The sequence below is a fragment of the Sapajus apella genome, unplaced genomic scaffold (assembly GCF_009761245.1).
Source record: "Sapajus apella isolate SASKATOON/1434 unplaced genomic scaffold, GSC_monkey_1.0 scaffold40, whole genome shotgun sequence".
In the NCBI taxonomy this organism is placed as follows: domain Eukaryota; kingdom Metazoa; phylum Chordata; class Mammalia; order Primates; family Cebidae; genus Sapajus; species Sapajus apella.
The window spans coordinates 1,405,033-1,425,234 of NW_022436980.1; the positions used below are offsets into that span (position 1 = coordinate 1,405,033).

General features: G+C 35.6%; 1 protein-coding gene and 1 long non-coding RNA gene across 6 annotated transcripts in view; both read left to right on the forward strand.

Annotated features, from left to right (window-relative positions):
- GSK3B (glycogen synthase kinase 3 beta) overlaps window positions 1-20,202 on the forward strand; it is a 228,474-nt gene that overhangs the window by 167,746 nt on the left and 40,526 nt on the right. For all 5 annotated transcript variants that reach the window (XM_032298954.1, XM_032298956.1, XM_032298958.1 and 2 more), the window contains one exon: window positions 14,948-15,043. In XM_032298954.1, the coding sequence (XP_032154845.1) occupies window positions 14,948-15,043 (96 nt within the window). The remainder of the gene's footprint in view (window positions 1-14,947; window positions 15,044-20,202) is intronic.
- LOC116565409 lies at window positions 6,083-12,341 on the forward strand. The gene is made up of 2 exons (XR_004275426.1): window positions 6,083-6,220; window positions 7,355-12,341. It is a non-coding gene; the product is annotated as an uncharacterized LOC116565409 (long non-coding RNA).

Sequence of the window (20,202 nt, forward strand, 5' to 3'; positions counted from 1 at the left end):
TTTTTTTTTTTTTTTTTTTTTTTTTTTTTTGAGTCGGAGTTTCACTCATGTTACCCAGGCTGGAGTGCAATGGCGCGAGCTCGGCTCACCGCAACCTCCGCCTCCTGGGTTCAGGCAATTCTCCTGCCTCAGCCTCCTGAGTAGCTGGGATTACAGGCACGCGCCACCAGGCCCAGCTGATTTTTTGTATTTTTAGTAGAGACGGGGTTTCACCATGTCGACCAGGATGGTCTCGATCTCTTGACTTCGTGATCCACCCGCCTCAGCCTCCCAAAGTGCTGGGATTACAGGCGTGAGCCACCGCGCCCGGCCATTTTTTTTTTTTTTTTTTTTTTTTTAAATCTTAAACTACTTTTTTGTAATGACGATCTGCTGGTGACAAACTCTGTTAGCTTTTGTTTGCCTAAAAGTGTATTTTGAAGGATATTTTCACTTGACACACAATTGGTTTCCCTTGGTTTCCCGGGTTTATTTTTCTTTCATCTTTAGAGAGGTCTCTATTTTCTTCTGGCTGTCATTGTTTCTGATAAGAAGTCAGCTGTTGATACCCTGTGTATACCCTGTCTATAATGTGTTTCTGGCATTCCTGAAGATTTTCACTTTATGAGTGGCTTTTATCAGTTCATTATGAGTTTATGTAGTATTCTTTGTATTTATCCTGGTTAGGGTTCTTGTATTTGTGGGATAATGCATGGTTTTTATCACACTTGGGAAAGTTTCGGTAATGTTTCTTCAAATGGTTTTTCTGCATCTGCCCTACTTCCCAACATCAGACTCAAATCACATGTGTACGTGTTTTTTGAGTCTTTAATTCAGTGATTCAGTTTCTTCCCTGTGCCTAACATGTTAATTCTCTCCTGTGAAGTTTTCATTTCACATACTGTATTTTTTAAGTCCTTATATGCTACTTCTGTCATCTCTGTCACTTTTGGATCTGTGTCTGTTGACCAACTTTTGTTTTTTTCTCTTCTTATATTTTCCTACTTCTTTAGAAATGTTGAATTTTCTTTGTCAGCCAGTTTTTTAGTTGTTTACACCTGGAGGGCAGTTTCAGTGTTTGTCATTTCATCATGGCTAGACATAAAAATCTATAATAGCCTTTTACAAAACAATAATACAATGCAAGCCTTTGGATGGTGTTCTACTGAATATATTTTACAAAGCATTTGAAAATAAGTTTTAGATTTTTTTGTACTCAATTTTATCTTATTTAGCCAATTAGGTGACTGTTTCTTCATAGTATTCTTCTGTTGCTGAAGACCTCTGTTATTAACAGTTTAAAATATTTTTTTCCAACTTTTATTTTAGATTCCAGGGTACATGTGCAAGTTTGCTACCTAGGTACATTGTGTGATGCTGAGGTTTGAGGTATGAATGATCTTGTCACCCAGGTACTGAGCATAGTACCCAATAGTTTTGCAGCCTTCTTTCCCTCTCTAGTTGTCCTCAGTTTGTATTATTGCCATCTTTATGCCCACGAGTACCCACTGTTCACTTATAAGTGAGAACATGTGGTATTTGGTTTTCTATTCTTACAGTAATTTGCTTAGGGTAATGGTCTCCAGCAGTATCCTTGTTGCTGCAGAGAACATAATTTTTTTAATGGCTGCGTGGTATTCTATGGTGTATATGTACCACATTTTCTTTATCTAGTCCACTGTTGATGGGCATCTAGGTTGATTCCTTGTCTTTGCTATTGTGAAGAATGCTGTGATGAACATGCAGTGCATGTATCTTTTCTGATGGAACAGTTTTTCTTTTGGATATGTACCCAGTAATGGCGTTGCTGGGTCTAGCAGTAGTTGTAAGTTCTTTGAGAAATTTCCGAACTGCTTTCTACAGTGGCCGAACTAATTTACATTCACACCAATAGCCAGTGTTCTCTGTTCTCTTTTCTCTCTCTTTTTTTTTTTTTTTTAAAGAAAGAAAAGAAAAAAGACGGAGAGAGGATGGGAGTTTTGCTCTATTGCCCAAGCTGAAATGCACTGATGTGATCATAGCTCAGTGCAGCCTGAAACTCCTCACCTCAAGCCACCCTTCCACCTCAGGCTACCCCACCAAGTATCTGAGACTACAGGCATGCACCTCTGTGCCTGGCTAATCTAAAATAAAAATTTCATTTTCTTTCTTTTTTTTTTTTGAAAACTGTTTTCTAATGTTACTATCTTGTTTTGTATTTCCACCAGAAACAAGTTTGCTTCAGTTGTGTCACATATTCACCAGCATGTTGTATTATCAGTTGTTTTATTTTAGCAATTTAAAAGGTGTAATGTCTTTATTTGATTTTATTTGGCACTTCCCTAATGAGCTATGATGCTGAGTATCTTTGTGTGTGTGTGTGTGTGTGTGATTGTTTTAATTTAATATAAATTAAATTAAACATTTAATTTCTCAGTTGCACTATCACGTTTCAGAGGCTCAAAGGCCACATGTAATTAGCGGCTATCTTATTGGATGGCACAGATTATCAAACATTTCCTTTGTTGAAGAAACTTCTGCTAGACAATAGGATGCCTTAGCTAAAGTCATGAGTTCTTTCACATCAGAATTCATGGCTAATCTTCAGTAGGAATTGAGCAATTTTATAAGGCTATAACATTTAGTCCGAAAGCCTTCAAAGTCCAATTTTCTCATTCCATTTTACAGTTACAAATTTCTCTAGCTTTGATTTAAAAATTACCTGACCATATTTGCTATCTCCCCAACTAAGCTGGAAGCCTTTTAAGAATGGGGCCACAACCAGTTTGCCAGTGTGTGTCTTGATTGGGGCATTTAGTCCAATTACATTTAGGGTTAATATTGATGTGTGTGATTTTGATACTGCCATTTAAAGCTAGCTGGCTGTTTTGCCCATTAGTTGATGCAGATTCTTCATTATGTTGATGCTCTTTACCTTTTGGTATGTTTTTTGAGTGGCTGGTACTGGTTATTCCTTTCTATGTGTAGAGCCTCTTTCAGGAGCTCTTGTAAGGCAGGCCTGGTGGTGATGAAATCTCTGAGTGCTTGCTTGTTCGCAAAGATTTTATTTTTTCTTCACTTATGAAGTTTAGTTTGGCTGGATATGAAATTCTGGGTTGAAAGTTCTTTTCTTTAAGGATGCTGAATATTGGCCCCCACTCTCTTCTGGCTTGTAGGATTTCTGCTGTGAGTCTGATGGGCCTCCCTTTTTGGGTAACCTGACCTTTCTCTCTGGCTGCCCTTAGCATTTTCTCCTTCATTTCAACCCTGGTGAATCTGAAGATTATGTGCCTTGGGGTTGCTCTTCTTGAGGAATATCTTTGTGGTGTTCTCTGTATTTCCTGAACTTGAATATTGGCCTGCATTGCTAGGTTAGGGAAGTTTTCCTGGATAATATCCTGAAGAATATTTTCCAGCTTGGATTCATTCTCTTTGTCATATTCAGGAACACCTATCACATGTAGATTAGGTCTTTTCACATAGTCCCATATTTCTTGGAGACTTTGTTCATTCCTTTTTAGCCTTTTTTCTCTAATCCTGCCTTCTCATTTTATTTCATTGAGTTGATCTTTGACCTCTGATATCATTTCCTCTGCTTGGTCAATTCGACTGTTAAAACTTGTACATGCTTCGCAAAGTTCTCATGTTGTGTTTTTCAGTTCCATCAATTCATTGATATTCCTCTCTAAGCTGTTTATTCTCATTAGCATTTCATCAGATCTTTTTTCAAAGTTCTTAGTTTCTTTGCATTGGGTTAGAACATGTTCTTTTAGCTCACAGAAGTTTCTTCTTAGCCACCTTCTGAAGCCCGATTCTATCAATTCATCACACTCATTCTCCATCAGGCCTTGTTCCCTTGCTGATGAGGATTCGTGATCCCTTGTAGGAGGAGAAGCATTCTGGTTTCGGGTTTTTTCAGCCTTTTTGTGCTGGTTTCTTCCCATCTTTGTGGATTTATCCACCTGTCGTCTTTGTAGTTGCTGACTTTCAGATTGGGTCCCTGAGTGGATGTCCAGTTTGTTGATAATGAAGTTATTTCTGTTTCTTAGTTTTCCTTCTAATAATCTGGCCCCTCTACTGGAGAATTGCTGAGGTCCACTCCAGGCTTTGCTTGCCGGGATCACCTGCAGCAGCTGCAGAACAGTAAGGGTTACTACCAGTTTCTTCTTCTGCTATCTTTGTCTGAGAAGGATATCTGCCAAATGTCAGTCTGAGCTCTCCTTTGTGAGGTGACTGTTTGGGTATACAGGGGTCAGGAAGCTCCTTAAGGAGACAGTCTGTCCTTTATAGGAGCCCTTGTGCTGAGCTGTGGGCTCCGTTGTTCCTTCAGAGCTGCTATGTGATTTCCTGTGCAGTGACCCACTGCATTGGCTGAAACAGTGGTGCTGAGATTCGTAGAGCTTTCCTGCTTGGGAATCTCCTGGCCTGGCTCACTGTCTCAGTCCCCTTTTTAATCAGCTGAATGGGCACCTCTGCCTTCCCGGAGCTCCATTTGCCAGCTAAAAGGGCACCCAGTCCTGTGTATTTTGCATTGAGAACCACTGCGCCAGGACGCCTGCAAAACAGCCGTGCCAGCCAAAAGAGTCGGGCTGGTTACCCATGGGACTCCTCCGCCTGGGAATCTCCTGGTCTGTGGGCAATAAAAATCCGTCTGGAAATGCAGCATCCACTCACTCTCTGTGCCTTCACTGGGAGCTGCAATCCTGAGCTGCTCTTAGCCATCTTGGATCTCTCTCTCTCTGTTGTTTTTTTTACTTTTTAGTAGCCATTGTGACTGATGTGAGCTGTTATGTCATTGTGTTGTTGAATTGCATTTCTCTGACGATTAGCGATGTGAAGCATTTTTCATCTGTTGGCCACTCCTATGTCTTTAGAGAAGTGTCTGTTCATGTCTTCTGCCCATTTTTTTTTAATGGGTTATTTGTTTTTGTGTTTTGCTTGTTGATTTAAGTTTCTTATAGATTCTGGGTAGTAGACCTTTGTCAGATGCATAGTTTGTGACTGTTTTCTCCCATTCTGTAAGTTGTCTGTTTATTCTGTTGATAGTTTGTTTTGCTATGCAGAAGCTCTTTAATTAGGTCTCACCAATTTTTGTTTTTATTTCAATTGCTTTTGAGGACTTAGTCATAGATTCTTTCTCAAGGCCAATGTCCAGAATAGTGTTTCCTGGGTTTTCTTGTAGGATTTTTATAGTTTGAGGTCTTACATTTAATTCTTTAGTCTGTCTTGAGTCACTTTTTGTATATGGTAAAAGATAGGGGTCCAGTTTCATTCTTTAGCATGTGATTAGCCAGCAATCCCAGCACTATTTATTGAATAGGGAATACTTTCCCCATTGCTTATTTTTGTCAACTCTGACAAAGATCAGATGGCTTTAAGTGTGTGGCTTTATTTCTGGGTTCCCTATTCTGTTCCGTTGGTCTATGAATCTGTTTTCATACCAATATGATGCTATTTTGGTTAATGCAGCCTTATAGTATAGTTGGAAGTTAGGTAATTTGATGCCTCTGGCTTTCTCCTTTTTGCTTAGGATTTCTTTGGTTATATGGGCTCTTTTTTTTGGTTCCATATGAATTTCACAATGGCTTTTTCTAGTTTTGTGGAAAATGACATTGGTAGTTTGATGGGAATAGCATTGAATCTGTAGATTGTTTTGGGCAGTATGGCCATTTTAACGACATTGATTCTTCCAATCCATGAGCATGGAATGCTTTTCCATTAGTGTCATCTATGATTTCTCTCGGCAGTGTTTTGTAGTTCTCCCTGTAGCGATCTTTCACCTCCTTGGTTAGATGCATTCCTAGATATTTTATTTTACCTTTTTGTTACTATTGTAAATAGGATTGTATTCTTGATTTGGCTCTCAGCTTGAACATTACTGGTGTATAGAAATGCTACTTATTTTGTTTTTTGTTTATTTTGCTTTTCGCAATGGAGTTTTGCTCTTATCACTCAGGCTGGAGTGCAGTGGCACATCTCTGCTCACTGCAACCCCTGCATCCCGGATTCAAGTGATTCTCCTGCCTCAGCCTCCCAAGTACCTGGGATTATAGATGTCCGCTAGCTTGCCTGGCTAATTTTTTGTATTTTTAGTAGAGATGGGGTTTCACCATGTTGGACAGGCTGGTCTCGAACTCTTGACCTCATGATCCGCCCACCTCAGCCTCCCAAAGTGCTGGGATTACAAGTGTGAGTCACTGTCCTGGCCCTTACTTTCATATGTTGATTTAGTATCCTGAAACTTTACTAAAGTCATTTATCAGTTCCAGGAACCTTTGTCTTACAGGGCTTTATAAGTATAGAATCATATCATCTGCACAGAAAGATAGTTTTACTACTTCTTTTTCTATTTGGATGCCATTTATTTCTTTCTTTTGCCTGATTGCTCTGGCTAGCATTTCTGGTACTATGTCGAATAGGAGTGGTGAGAGTGGGCATCCTTGTCTTGTTCCAGTTCTCAAGGAGAATACTTCCAATTTTTGCCCATTCAGAATAACGTTGATATTCTTTTTATTAAGCTGAATTACCATGATATGGGTAGATTAAATCAAGGATTTTTTTTAAGTTTTCAAAAAGTCTGTTTAACTTTCAGAACTTATTTATAGCCTTGCGATCTTACGAAACCTTGATATATATTATACAATTCAAAAGAATTCAGGTTTCTTTTTTATAGTATAATCAGTGTAGTTTAAGAAAGTAACTTTTTTTGGCCAGGCATGGTGGCTTACAGCTGTAATCCCAGCACTTTGGGAGGCTGATATGGGCGGATCACGAGGTCAGGAGTTCGAGACCAGCCTGGCCAACATGGTGAAACACCATCTCTACTAAAAATAGAAAAAAAAAAATTAGCCTGGTGTGGTGGCAGGCACCTGTAATCCCAGCTATTCAGGAGGCTGAGGCAGGAGAATCACTTGAAACTGGAAGGCTGAGGTTGCAGTGAGCCGAGATCGCGGCCACTGCACGCCAGCCTGGGCAACGAGAGTGAAACCCCGTCTCAAAAAAAAAAAGAAAGAAAGAAAGAAAAAGAAAGTGACTTTTTAAAAAGTTATTTTGTAAAAACTCTTCCTTGTTTTCTATCCTTAACATTGGATAGATCGTTTTAGGGAGTCAGTGACACATGCATTTGTATCTCTATCTACCACTGACAAATTGTGACTTTGAGACCTCTGTCAGCCTTAGGTTTTTCAAGTGTAAAATAGGGTGATATTATATCTGTAAAATTCAAATGACAAAAGAAAAGTGATATATGTAGCACACTGCTCTTACCTGCTGTATGCTTAACAAGTATTTGTTCTTTGTTTTCTTTCTCATTAGCAATACTTTTTGAAAGGAAAACTTAATTCCACTAAACTCGTATCAGGTGATTATGATCAGTTTGCTCTCCTCATGACCTCAGCAAGATCAGAAAGGAAATCTTAATGGCCACCTGCAGTGAACACCTTTTGAGCTTTATTTTTTGCCTGGGTTCATTGTGTCATAAGATACCTCTTTGTCCTTTAAGTGTTCATCTTCCTTGGCCCCCATGATGTCACTGTCTGTGGGACCTTGTCCAACTCCTTGTACTTCTATCTTAGCCTTCTGGTTAGATTTATCTTTTTCTGTATATTTGTATGCCCATCTTTAGCACTGTTCTTTGTCTGCTTTGCCTGTTACATACTGTCACAGCCACCTAGCACTTATACCCCAGTTACTACCAAAACTGTTCTTCTAGCCTCAAGTTTTCTTCTAAGTAATATATCTAATGTCCACCACTTGGTGGAGAGCTCCTCCTGGTTCACCCTGAATGTCTGGTCTCAAATATTATTTTTCTCTTCCAGATCTACTCCTTCATGCCTAATATCATCAAGATTTTTCACAACTACTGAAATTGTTTACCTTCCAGCCACATTCAATAACCAGATTCTTTAATGCCACCTCCTAAAATTTGCTTGCCACTGATAAGATTTAAATTCCTTTCCAGCTCTATTTCTAGTCATGACCTCTGAAAAGATACTCCTTCTGGGTCTGTGTTTCTCATGTCTAAAAATATTTGTGCTAGATCAAGGGATAGCACAGGAGGGCCCAGGGGCCAAACACAGTCTGCTACCCATTTTTGTAAATAAACTTTTGTTTGTAATTGTTTTTATGCTGCAAATTTGAGTAGTGACAGAGACTTCGTGTCCCACAAGCCTTAAATATTTACCATCTGGCCCTTTCCAGAAAAAGTTTGCTGACCCCTAACCAGAAAATCTCCCATCTAGTTTCCATTTTTTTAAAATATGTTTTTTTGTGACCACTCATGATCAAGTCTAGGGATAATAGGCATTTTAAAATTGCCCCCTAATGTTTCATTTTAATTGATTTATCATTAGAAGTCACCAACAGAAATAATTGCTTTTTTTTAATATTGCAAGAACCTTATCATAAAATATTCTTCAGTGTTTCAAATTTGAAGCTTTTTGAATTTTTAGTATTTTTTTAATATGTTGTGTAAATCCCACTGTTAGCCACCCTAACGAGACCTTGGTCTTAAGGTTTAAAAAACAATAAGAAAAAGAGTAGAAAAATTGATAGTAGTAGAATGTTTAACAAAAGAAATTAAACATGGGACATCCCGTAATGTTAGGATCTCTGTTTCCCCCTCTAATAGCCTTTGTGATTCAAAGTCATGTAGTGGTAAATGGATGAATAGGATTTTCATTGCCATTTTGTGCTGACAGGCTTTTTTTAGTTAATTACTTTTTAAAATAATTTATAGTGAATACATCGACAATTCAATTTATACTTTGATAGTTAAAGCCTCTTAAAAGGCACTGATAACTATATTTTGAAGGTAAAGAATACAGCTAGTTAAAATTCTGACCACTGATTGTAAGTATAATTAAGAAACCTTTTTTTAAGCAGTGGGGAACCTGGGTAAAATAAATGCAAACCAACAGCAAAACTGATGGTAAAAGTATATAAATTTTTATAAAGGAATGAGTTGCAGAAGAAAAAATATACTTTTAAAATGTTACTATTCATCAAAGCAGATTATTTCCCATCATGATAAAATTCTTTCCACTTGCATTTTCTGGCATATATAAAAGGAATATTCAAGGTATGTAAAAAAAAAAATACTTAGATAAAAAGTTGTGAATATCAACACTTACCTCATGTGCTGATGTGTACTGATAACTGCAAGTTATTTTGAAATGTATCAAAAAAATGGTGGATTGATGTATGGTTAGAGGGTTGGATATGTGATGAACCAAATACAGTAAAATGTTAGTTGGAGACTATGGGTAGTGGATACAGGGGATTGGTGTTCACTGTAAAACTTTCACATCTTTTTTGTTTGAAATTTTTCTTAACATATATTAGATAAAATGTTTAGATCTAAGTGGCTGTGAGATAGTGAATTTAGGGAGAAGGATGTAAGAGTGAGAACACATACAGTGTACCTTAAATAAATAATTAAAAGTTTATATGTTGAGCATACCTTGTGTATAAGCACATGCTTCTCAACTGTTTTATTGTGTATTTCACAGATTTGCTTCCATTAGGACTATTCTTAGGTTATAAGTAAAAAAAAACAAGAACTGTAAAACTTTCACTTCAAGGAACATCCTGACTTTCACATTATACACTGTAACTCTATTAGTCCATTTTCATGCTGCTGATAAAGACATACCAGAGACTGGGTAATTTAGTAAGGAAAAAGATTTAATTGACTTACAGTTCCACATTGGCTGGGGAGGCCTCACAGTCATGGTGGAAGGTAAGGAGGAGCAAAATCATGTCTTACATGGATGGCGGCAGTCGAAATATGAGAGATTGTCTTGTGCAGGGTAACTCCTTTATAAAACCGTCAGATCTCATGAGATTTATTCACTGTCATGAAAACAACATGGGGCAAACTGCCCCCATGATTCAGTTATCTCCCATTGGGTCCCTCCCACAACATGAGGGAAATATGGGAGCTACAATTCAAAATGATATTTGGGTGGGGACATGGCCAAACCATATCAGTAACTCTTGAATAATCTCCTATAGCCTCTATAGGAAAGTTAGCTGAATGGTTGAGAAGAGAAGTCCATGTGATTTCTGTTCACACTGGAAATGGATGTGTTTGCTAATGAATGTCACATAATTCTCATTTCTTTTGGTATTCTTGCCAACTCATAGAGAGTTAGTGCTTTCTATGTGTCTTATGTTAGCAAAGTACTAAATACATAGAGAACGGCTATACAACAAATAGTGATTCAAGAGTGGGGATTTCTGAAGTATCATTTTGGTTATTTTGAAATATAATGAAAAAATATAAACAAATATGTTGTTTTAACTACAGTAGTAAAGATTCATGTAACTACAGCTCATATTAAGAATTAGAGCTAGAAGAATTACTTTTGCCCCATCCCAGTCACATCCCCTTTTTCACATCCTCTGTGTTAAAATAGATAATCTGTACTTGATTTTAATGATGAGTATTCTTACATTTTTATTTAGTTTTACAGTTTTACTGTGTAAATTAATTACCTCATAACTATTGTTTAGTGTTGTCTGATACTGAACTTTATATAAGGCAGTCATATTGTGCGCATTCATTGTGGAGTAAAAGCTCACCACCGTGTTTGTGAGATTCATTCCTAAAGGTATGTGTAGCTCTGGTTTAATCCTCTCCATTGCTAGTTAGTATACTATTCTATGACTATGCCACAAATTTATTTGTTAATTCTACTGGTGGATTTTTGCTTTTGTCGACAATATTTTATTATTATGAACAATGTTGCTTTAGAGGTATAATAATTTCTCTGTTAGGGTATATAGCTTGAAATGGAAATCAGTAGGTTGTAGGGTCACTGAAGGTATGTATTTATAAACACTCATTTATGTCATTGCTGCTGTTGTTTGTTTTAAGTACTCAAAAGAATCCAATACAGTTGCATGTTGTGGGGACAATTATTGATAAGCTTATTAGTACTACTCTCTCATTCTTCACTCCTCACCCTCTCACCAGGTACATGTATACACATACACAGACACACGCACATATCCCCAGAACAGTGTTAGGAATGGAAGTTAGAATAAGTGTTATAATTTAGATTATTTTTATAGTCACCTTTTTATTTTCTTTCTAATAACATAAGGAGTTTGCTCAGAAATTACCTTATAAACAGTTAAAGATCAGTTTATTTTTAACTTGATTCCTTTTTGATTTATATCAATGAATCATTCTGTAGCTCAGAATATCCTTCCATCTATCTTACCCAAACTTAATGTATTCTAATAGTTAAAATAATTTCTGAAAGTTTTTATAGCAAGTATAATTGACATACAAGAAACTACATATAGAGACCACATCAAGATAAAAAGCTTCTGCACAGCAAAGAAAACAGTTAATAGACTGAAGAGACAATTCACAAAATGGGACAAAATATTTGCAAATTATCCAACTGACAAGAGGTTAATAACCAGAATATAGAAGGAGCTCCAACAACTTTATAAGAAAAATATCTAGTAATCTGATTTTGAAATGGACAAAAGTTCTGAATAGACACTGCTCAAAAGAATTCAAACAAATGGCAAACAGGTATATGAGAGGTGCTCAGTATCATTGATCATCAGAGAAATGCAAATCAAAACTGCAATGAGATGTCGTCTCACCCCAGATAAATGGCTTTATCCAACTGATGGGCAATATCAAATGCTGGTGAGGATGTGGAGAAAACAGAATCCTTGTATGTTGTTGGTGGTAATGTAAATTAGTACAGCTTCCATGGAGAACAATTCGGAGGCTCCTAAAAAGAATTAAAAATAGAGCTGCCATACCATCTAGCAATCCCACTGCTAGGTGTATATCCAAAAGAAAGAAAATCAGCATATTGAACGGATATCTGCACTCCTATGTTTACTGCAGCATTCTTCACAATAGCCAAGATTTGGAAGCAATTTAAGTGTTCATCAGCATGGACACTTCATGAATGGATAAAGAAAATGTGATACATACACTCATAAAGAATGAGATTCTGTTATTTGCAACAACATAGATGGCATCGGAAATCATCGTGTTAAGCCAAGCACAGCAAGACAAACTTTACAAGTTCTCAGTTATTTGTGAGAGCTAAAAATTAAAATAATTAAACTCATGGAGACGGAGTAGAATGATGGTTAGCAGAGTCTGGGAAGGATAGTTGAGGGGGAAGTAGGAATGGTTAATGGGTACAACACAATAGAAAGAATGAGTAAGATCTGCTATTTAATAGCACAGCAGGGTGACTCTACTCAATAATAATTTAATTAAATGTTGAAGAATACCTTTAAAAGTATAATTGGGTTGTTTATAACACAAACGATAAATGCTTGAGGTGATGGGTACCACATTTACCCTGATGTGGTTATTATACCATTGTATGCCTACATCAGAGTGTCTCATGTATTCCATAGATATATACACCTCTATGTATCCACAGAAATTAAAATTAAAAAATAAAAACTGCATCTATTTAAAGTATTCAACTTGATAAGTTTTGCCATACATATACACCCATGGAACCAAGATAACGAACATTCATAATCCCAGTAGTTTCCTGGTGTCCCTTTGTGATCCTGCTTCTCAAAACTATAGATCTTCTGTCACTATAGATAGAAAATTTGCTAGAATTCCATATGAATGTGATTATACTTTAGGTACTGTTTTTGGTATGGCTTTTCTCACTCAGCATAATTATTTTTAGATTCATCCATGTTCTTTTTAAATTACTGAGTAATATTTTAATGTATGACTGTGCACCATTTATTTGTCTGTTGATGCCATTTTGGTTTGTTTCTGCTGTTTATCAGTTGCAAAAAAATATGCTATGCATATTTGTGTACAAGTCTTTGTATGAACATATGCATTCATTTCTCTTAGGTAAGTACCTAGGAATGAGAATGATAGGTTGTATTATATGTTTATGTTTAACTTTTAAGAAACTTCCAAACAGTTTTCCAAGGTGCTATACCATTTTACATTTCCACCAGCAGTGGTGAGAGCTTCAGTTGCTCTACATCCTTGCCAAAATTTGTTATACATAATCAGTCTTTTTAATTTAGCCTTCTTATTGTGATAATAGTAGTATCTTGTTTTAATTAGCATTTCCCTAATGATTAATGATGCCGAGCATCTTTCCTTGTGCTTATTTGCCATCTCTGTGTAATCCTTGACAAAGTGTCTGTACATATCTTTTGCTGATTTGTATTGGTTTATCTTATTTTTTAATTATAAGAGTTCTTTATATATTCTAAATACAGGTCCTTTGCAGAATATGTTTTGCAAATGTTTTCCCTCAGTTCATGACTAGCCTTTTCATTTTCTTAAGAGTGTCTTTTAAAGAACAAACTTTTTAAAATTTGAATGAAGTTCTGAAAGTTTTAGCAGAGTCTAGAGAATTAGAACCAACAACAAAAACAACAAATTCCCACTTTGCCCTGGATGGTTATGGAATTTTGCCCAATTATTCACTGGTTGCCACCACAAATCTAGTACTTACCATTACATTCCTCTGCTTCTGTGCAATTATTCTTGAACTGTAACTAGTTTAATATTTTGTTTAAACAAATTTGACTTATACAAGGTCCTGTAGTTATAAAGATGAGTAATATATGGTGTTTCTCTTCAAAGTCCTCATTTTTGATATTTAATGTTTCTTCCTGTCATCAATCTTGTACAGCCAGGTTTATATACTTTCCTTTGTTCATTGCCTAGTTTAGCTCTAGAGACAATGAAATACTCAATATATTTTTGTTGTGTACTGTAATTATACTTTTTTGACACACAAATCCATGAGTTTATGGTAGCAGGAAATCTCATGTTCTTTGTATCCCCCAAAGGTCATAACATAGTTCCTTGCACACAAGGGACACTAAATATTCAATGACTGAATGAATTGATGGTTTTAAAATAAGGTTTGCCTGATATATTGATAATACAATTGACTGTCCATATCTGCAGGTTCTGCATCCACAAAATCAACCAACTGCAGATCAAAAATATTCAGAAAAAAAAAACAATTTAAAAATACATTAATAAAGAATAGTATACAACTTAACACAACCCTTTACATAGGATTGATATTAAGTGTTATATAAGTAACCTACAGATGATTTAAAGTGTATGGGAGGATATAAATAGATTATATACAAATAATATGCCATTTTATGCAAGGGATTTGAACATCCATGGATTTTGGTATCCTTTGGTATCCTGGAACAGTCTGGATATCAGGGACAGCTGGATAACCTTTGGCTATACTGAACTAAATGAATAAAAAGTACTCTCAGATGTGATTATTGCAATAGATAGCTTTTCTAGATAAAACAAAGATACCTGATTTTTACTTGAATATTTTTGAGTACGGTAATCCTTTTTTATGACCCAAATTTAACATATTATCATAGAAGTCTGTCTATGGTAATATAGCATGAAATCTGTAGTCAGCTACAGATAAGAGGCTTTCACAAAGTTTGTTTGCCTGTGTCTGTTTTGTGCTGCTATAACAGAATACCAAAGACTGGGTAATATATAAACAATAGAAATTTATTTGGTTCACTCTTCTAGAGACTGGAAAGTCTGATGTCAAAGTGCTGACATCTGGTGATGGCCTTCATGCTGTATCATCTCATGTTGGAAGGCAGAAAGTCAAGAGACAGCAAGAGTGAGGGGGGCCAAACTTAAATTTCTAATCAACCCACTCTTGAAATAACAAGCCTGCCTTCACTATAATGACATGAATCCATTCACAAGGGCAGAACCATTGCCTAATTACCACTTAAACATCCTACCTCTCAGCACTGTTGAATTAGGTATTAAGATTTCAACACATGAGCTTTGGGAAACATGTTCAAATCCTGACACTGCTCTTTTTAATTAGTTACATATTTTATTTAACCTGGGAAGTCCTTTTTTTCTGTGAAACCAATGCCTTAAAAATAGAGACTAAATTTGTAAATGTGTAGGATACGATGACAGTAACTTGCTTTCTTTATCTAGGTCCTGGGAACTCCAACAAGGGAGCAAATCAGAGAAATGAACCCAAACTACACAGAATTTAAATTCCCTCAAATTAAGGCACATCCTTGGACTAAGGTGAGTCAGATTTTTTTTAAAGCATACTAACCAATAGTTACCTAAAACAGGTTTCTTACTGTTCTTAAACTATTTTGAGACCAGATCATTGCATTGAATACAAGCAGTTTTGCATGTAAAGATAGTTGTATATATGTACTTGAGTGTTTCATTGACTTTTTATAGTTTCACTCTCAATGATTTCCTGTAGACAGTTTCCAGCCTGGTTTTTATTTGCAAGGTAAGGACAATATACTTATATCATTAAAGTACAGGATTTGATTTACGAGTAGGATCTAATATAAAATTTTGACAACCTAAAATTCAGAAGTTTATTTACATAGAGGTGTATAGTTTAATATATAGCATATGATACATTTCAAACATTTTCTTTATTCTTTTAAACTATTAAAACATAGACCTTATTATAGATGGCATTGTGTGTTTTTCTTCTCTTGTTTACTTTCCTACTGGCATTTTGGAAACAGGATTAAAAAGCAGGTGTAATCTTGCTGGGAGTGTACATTAAAAACAATTGATATGTTAACTGGATGTCACTAGCCTTTGAAAAAACCTAACCTTAACATTAGATGGAACCAGTTCTAAAGAGCACAATTGCTAATGTACCAGGGAACTTTTTTTTCCTTTGGTAATTAATTGGAATGACTTAAGAGAGAGTTTATTAAAAAGTGTTTTCACCTCAGTTTGATTTGTGAGATTAAGTATGCAGAGAAAAAAATAGAATTTCTCCGTAAGGTTTATAAGTAGAGTGAATCTCTAGCTTCCTCATTTTACAAGTTCAAAAACTCTGACCAAAGATTCAAAGTGACTTACCCAAGATTACATGGATGGCTTGTGACAAAGCCAGGATTAAAATTCTGTGTGCACATGTGTGTGAGTGTGTGTGTCATGGATTACAAATGATCAACTTTTTAATATGTATTTCAAAGAGAGACTTTCTGTATTTTAAAATGTACATATAACAATTCATTTTATACTGTTCATTTAGTTGGTTATAGATATAATTAGAGGTGAAATAATTTAGGGCTATAGGTGAAATAATTTACACTCTGTAGAATCAAAGTTTGTTTTCTTCAAATTCTCATAATCTCACTATGTTCAGAAAACTCTCTTGTTACTAATTATTTATTTCCTATTTAGAATCAAAGACCTCAATAGTATTTTAGTGCCAGAATTATAGGTTGTAGCTTTTACTACAAACTGGCCAACAGATCACAATCTTGCCTTCCCTTTTTTAAACATTTATGGTAAGCACTAAATAGTCTGAGATTCTAAAGTGTTCTTTGATCTTTGTATTCAAGGCTTATTTTAAATCCGAGTCAGAAGATAGTAGACTCTTACCTGGCTCTAAACCCAGAAAATCTCAGGTGGCCTATTTGAATTTAGGGGCTGCATTACAGTTTCAGTCCACTATAGTTATTGCAAGTTAAATTGTTTATAATAAGTGATTTGTAGTATACTATGACTTCAGCCATGTTAAGGGAAAAACAACAAAGAGAATTCTGTTTTTTGAATAAATATAGGGAAATATTCCAAAATGCCAACAGTAGTTTGGGTAAGAAGAAAGTGCACAATTTTATTTTCTTTGTTCTACCTTTTCAAACTTTCATATTTTCTTTAATAATGATGTTATTTTTATGAGGAAAAGGAAAAAATTTTTTTGGTGTAATCTAAGTATTACATATTATCCTCTATATAGAGTTTCTAACAAATATTATGCTGAAATTGAATCATGAGATCCTATTTAACACTCACAATCCTCCTTTATTATTATTATTTTATCAAGACTGCCACTAATCCTCCTTTATCTAAGGTTTCAATTATGCTTTGTCAACCTCTGTCTGAAATAGGTGATATAGTACAATAAGATATTTTGAGAGAGATACTGCATTCACATAATTTTATTATAATTCTCTATTATTATTGTCGTTAACCTCTTACTGTGCCTAATTTATAAAGTAAGCTTTTGTCATTAGTGTGTATGTATAGAGAAAAACAATATATGTAGGGTTTAGTACTACCTGCAGTTTCAGCATCCACATGAGGGTCTTGGGGACATATCCCCTTTAGGTAAAGGGGAAGGGGCACTGTATTTAATGTGTGTCAAATTCTGCATTTTCCCCCTGAATTATATATCTCTAATACAGGTATTAGCTAAAGTAGAATGTGAGCAATGGTTGATTATAATTAAAATGCAGCCAACAGAAGAACTGTAGTAAATTTGTATGCTTTACAACTTCTGTTGCCCTGTTGAATTCTTGATGTTTCCTTATCTTATACTAATTCTTTTCAAACTTGAATCATCTGTGTAAAGGCCTTTTATTTAGGTTTCCATTCCCATACCATGTGTAGAATAATGACTCAGTTCTCCCATCTTTTTTGTTTATTAAAAGGACTATGAACCTTTCATTCATCTAGTGTCTTTTGACATAATTTGGTTTTCACTTCATGCACACATGTATTATGTAGTAAGTACACTTACATTGGTTTCTCATTTGTGTACTCTAGGGTGGTGTTTATGGGATTGTAAACAAAAAAAGTAAATTCAGTTGCAGAAATTTTATTGGTCTTCTCTGTCATCTAGATGATTGAGAGTATGCTTGTGTTTATTTTTTAAATAGGTTATTATAAGAATTAAAATACAAAACTTTAAAATTCCTAGAGGGAACTCAGTCTCCTTTCCCTACCACTGTGTTAGCGAACAGCAAATTGAGAAGTGCTCTTAGGCTAAGCAACCAGCTGAGTCATTTAAAAACTGTATAGAATGTCCTCCAAAGAGAAGAGCATTTTGCCTTTGGAGGGCAGGTAAACAGGGATCTGGAAACAAGAAGTGCTTTACCTTTATTGCTGTCTTCTGTTAGTCCCATTCCCTGAAGCTGTGGACATGTGAACCCTGGTTTCCTGTGCTGCAGTGTTGTGCAGCTATATCCCCAAAATTGGGACCTGGTGTTCTTTTAAAAAAAAAAAAAAAAAAAAAAGGTAGACAGAAATAAACATCAAAAGAGAAAATGTCTTTTGTGAAAACATTGTGGTAAGGGGATACAGGTGTATAGAAGAAATAGCAGAAAAATAACACTGAGAAGATCCAGTATGGTATATGGCAGGTCTTGAGAATTTAAAAAATCCAGTAAGTTGCCCTTGGCTATTATATTATAGCAATAGCCAGTGCAACATACTTCATTAATAAAACACTTGTGGTTTAAGTAGGAAAGGAAATAGGTGCTAATATTTTGAAACAAGAATTATTATTGGAGTTGAGGGGATGAAGACCTATGCCTTAGTGTACACTGTACACTGCAAAGAAGAAAAACGCATGGAAACAAAAAGGAAGTAATGCAAAAGTAGATTGAGAATTAAGTAGAGACAGATTGGTTGGAAGAAGAGAGGAAATTTAAATTCTGCATTTAGTATGCGGAGTTGTGGTTAAATGATGGGCTATTATAAAAAGAGTGAGAATCTAGTTTAAACACTGCTTCTCATGTTTATGCCTCAGCTCTTTTTCTTTTGTAAGATAGTGATTATCTGCTGTGTCTTTTTCAGGATTATTTTGAAAATACAGCCATAATGTACATATAAAGGATTACTTTAGTTTTGAATAAATGTTACGGATATAGCACTCCAGTGTAGTTTTCTGATTTGTCTTCTCTGTCTCCACTGCCCTGACCTTAGTTTAGGCCACCATCATATAATAGAATTATTAAAAACAACCTCCTACCTCCATCCTTCGGTTTCACATCATTTTAATCCATCCTCCTCATTTCTGTCAAACTTGGCTTTTTTAAAAACACGCGTGATACTGTCACTCCTATTTAAAATTCTTCTCTGATTCCTTATAGCCTTTAGGAAAATTTAGCATTATATACATATAATAACAAGGGTGAACCAGTGTGCCAATTTATGCTTGTCCACTGTAATTATTAATTGCTTACTTTTCACTCCCAGGAGCGTCCCAATTTGGGTGGCAGATTATTTAGTCACTCTGTTCTTGATCTTTTCTGCTTTCTTTTCCAGAAAAATAGAGTAGTTAGTATTTATCCTATTCCCAACCTTCCTTGAGGCATCTAGTTCTTGAACCCAGTCTCTTTCCCAAGTTTTACAGCTTCCTGTATTCTTAAATGCGTGTTGTTAGGCAATGGATTTAAAAGTTTAGTGTCTAGTTAGGGTTGATTCTGGATTTTTAATAAGGTTATATTTTTAATAGGTATATGAGATGTGCCTGGTTCTGCTACCCACCCACTTTCGAGTGCCTGGTTCTGCTACCCTTTTGTAAATTTCTTTATGACAAGCGTTTCTCCTGTATCCTAGTAATAAATAATCCTGTGAGGTCAGTTAGGTAACACAGATGTCTGTTTTATTCTTTCAGAGCAGTGAAAGTCATAAGTGATATAACTGGTTAGTAGAAAGAAGTAGATTACAATCCCAAGGCCCTTGATCTCTTAATAGTTACATTAGTGCTACTTAATATATTGGCTACATATTGGAATGTTTGTCCAGTTTGCAGCTCACTTTGAAGGGACCATGCAGCCATGCTGGATTTTCTGATTTAGTTAGATTGTCTCCTGGTGGTTCCCCAGAGAAGCCACATTCATTTCTGCCTCATGTTAGTGTCCCTCTTCCCTGTCTGTAGTCCCCCTCCCACTCTCTTAGAATGTTCTTTTCTTCTCTGCTTACCAAGTCTTAACCTTTCTTAAGATCTCAAATTTCACTTCTCCCATGAAATGTTTTCTCATTGTCTAAGTTCTTCATGACTGTCCTACCATGTAACTCCTGTAGTACCTACCAAATTATACCATATATATAAAGGAGCAATTCCTAATTTCTTTTTTATAATAATATTAATATGAATATCAATTACTTCAAAATATTTGTTGCCAAGTTGTTGGCATATATGGTAGTTTAATACTTAAGTGTTTGTATGACCATAAGTCATTTGGTAAGTCTCCCAGAAAGCGTTATTCACAAAAATTAACTCTTGCATACTTGACTCCCTGAAACACTGTCAACATGCTTCATGGTGAATCAATACTAGTATTTCTAACTAGCTAACAGAGTAAGCAGAAAATTGAATTCTCAGGTCATTTCAGCTTTCAAAGGAATTATTTTCGACTGAAAAAGTTACTTATTCTCTATACTTACAGCTGAACAAAAAAGCCCCACTA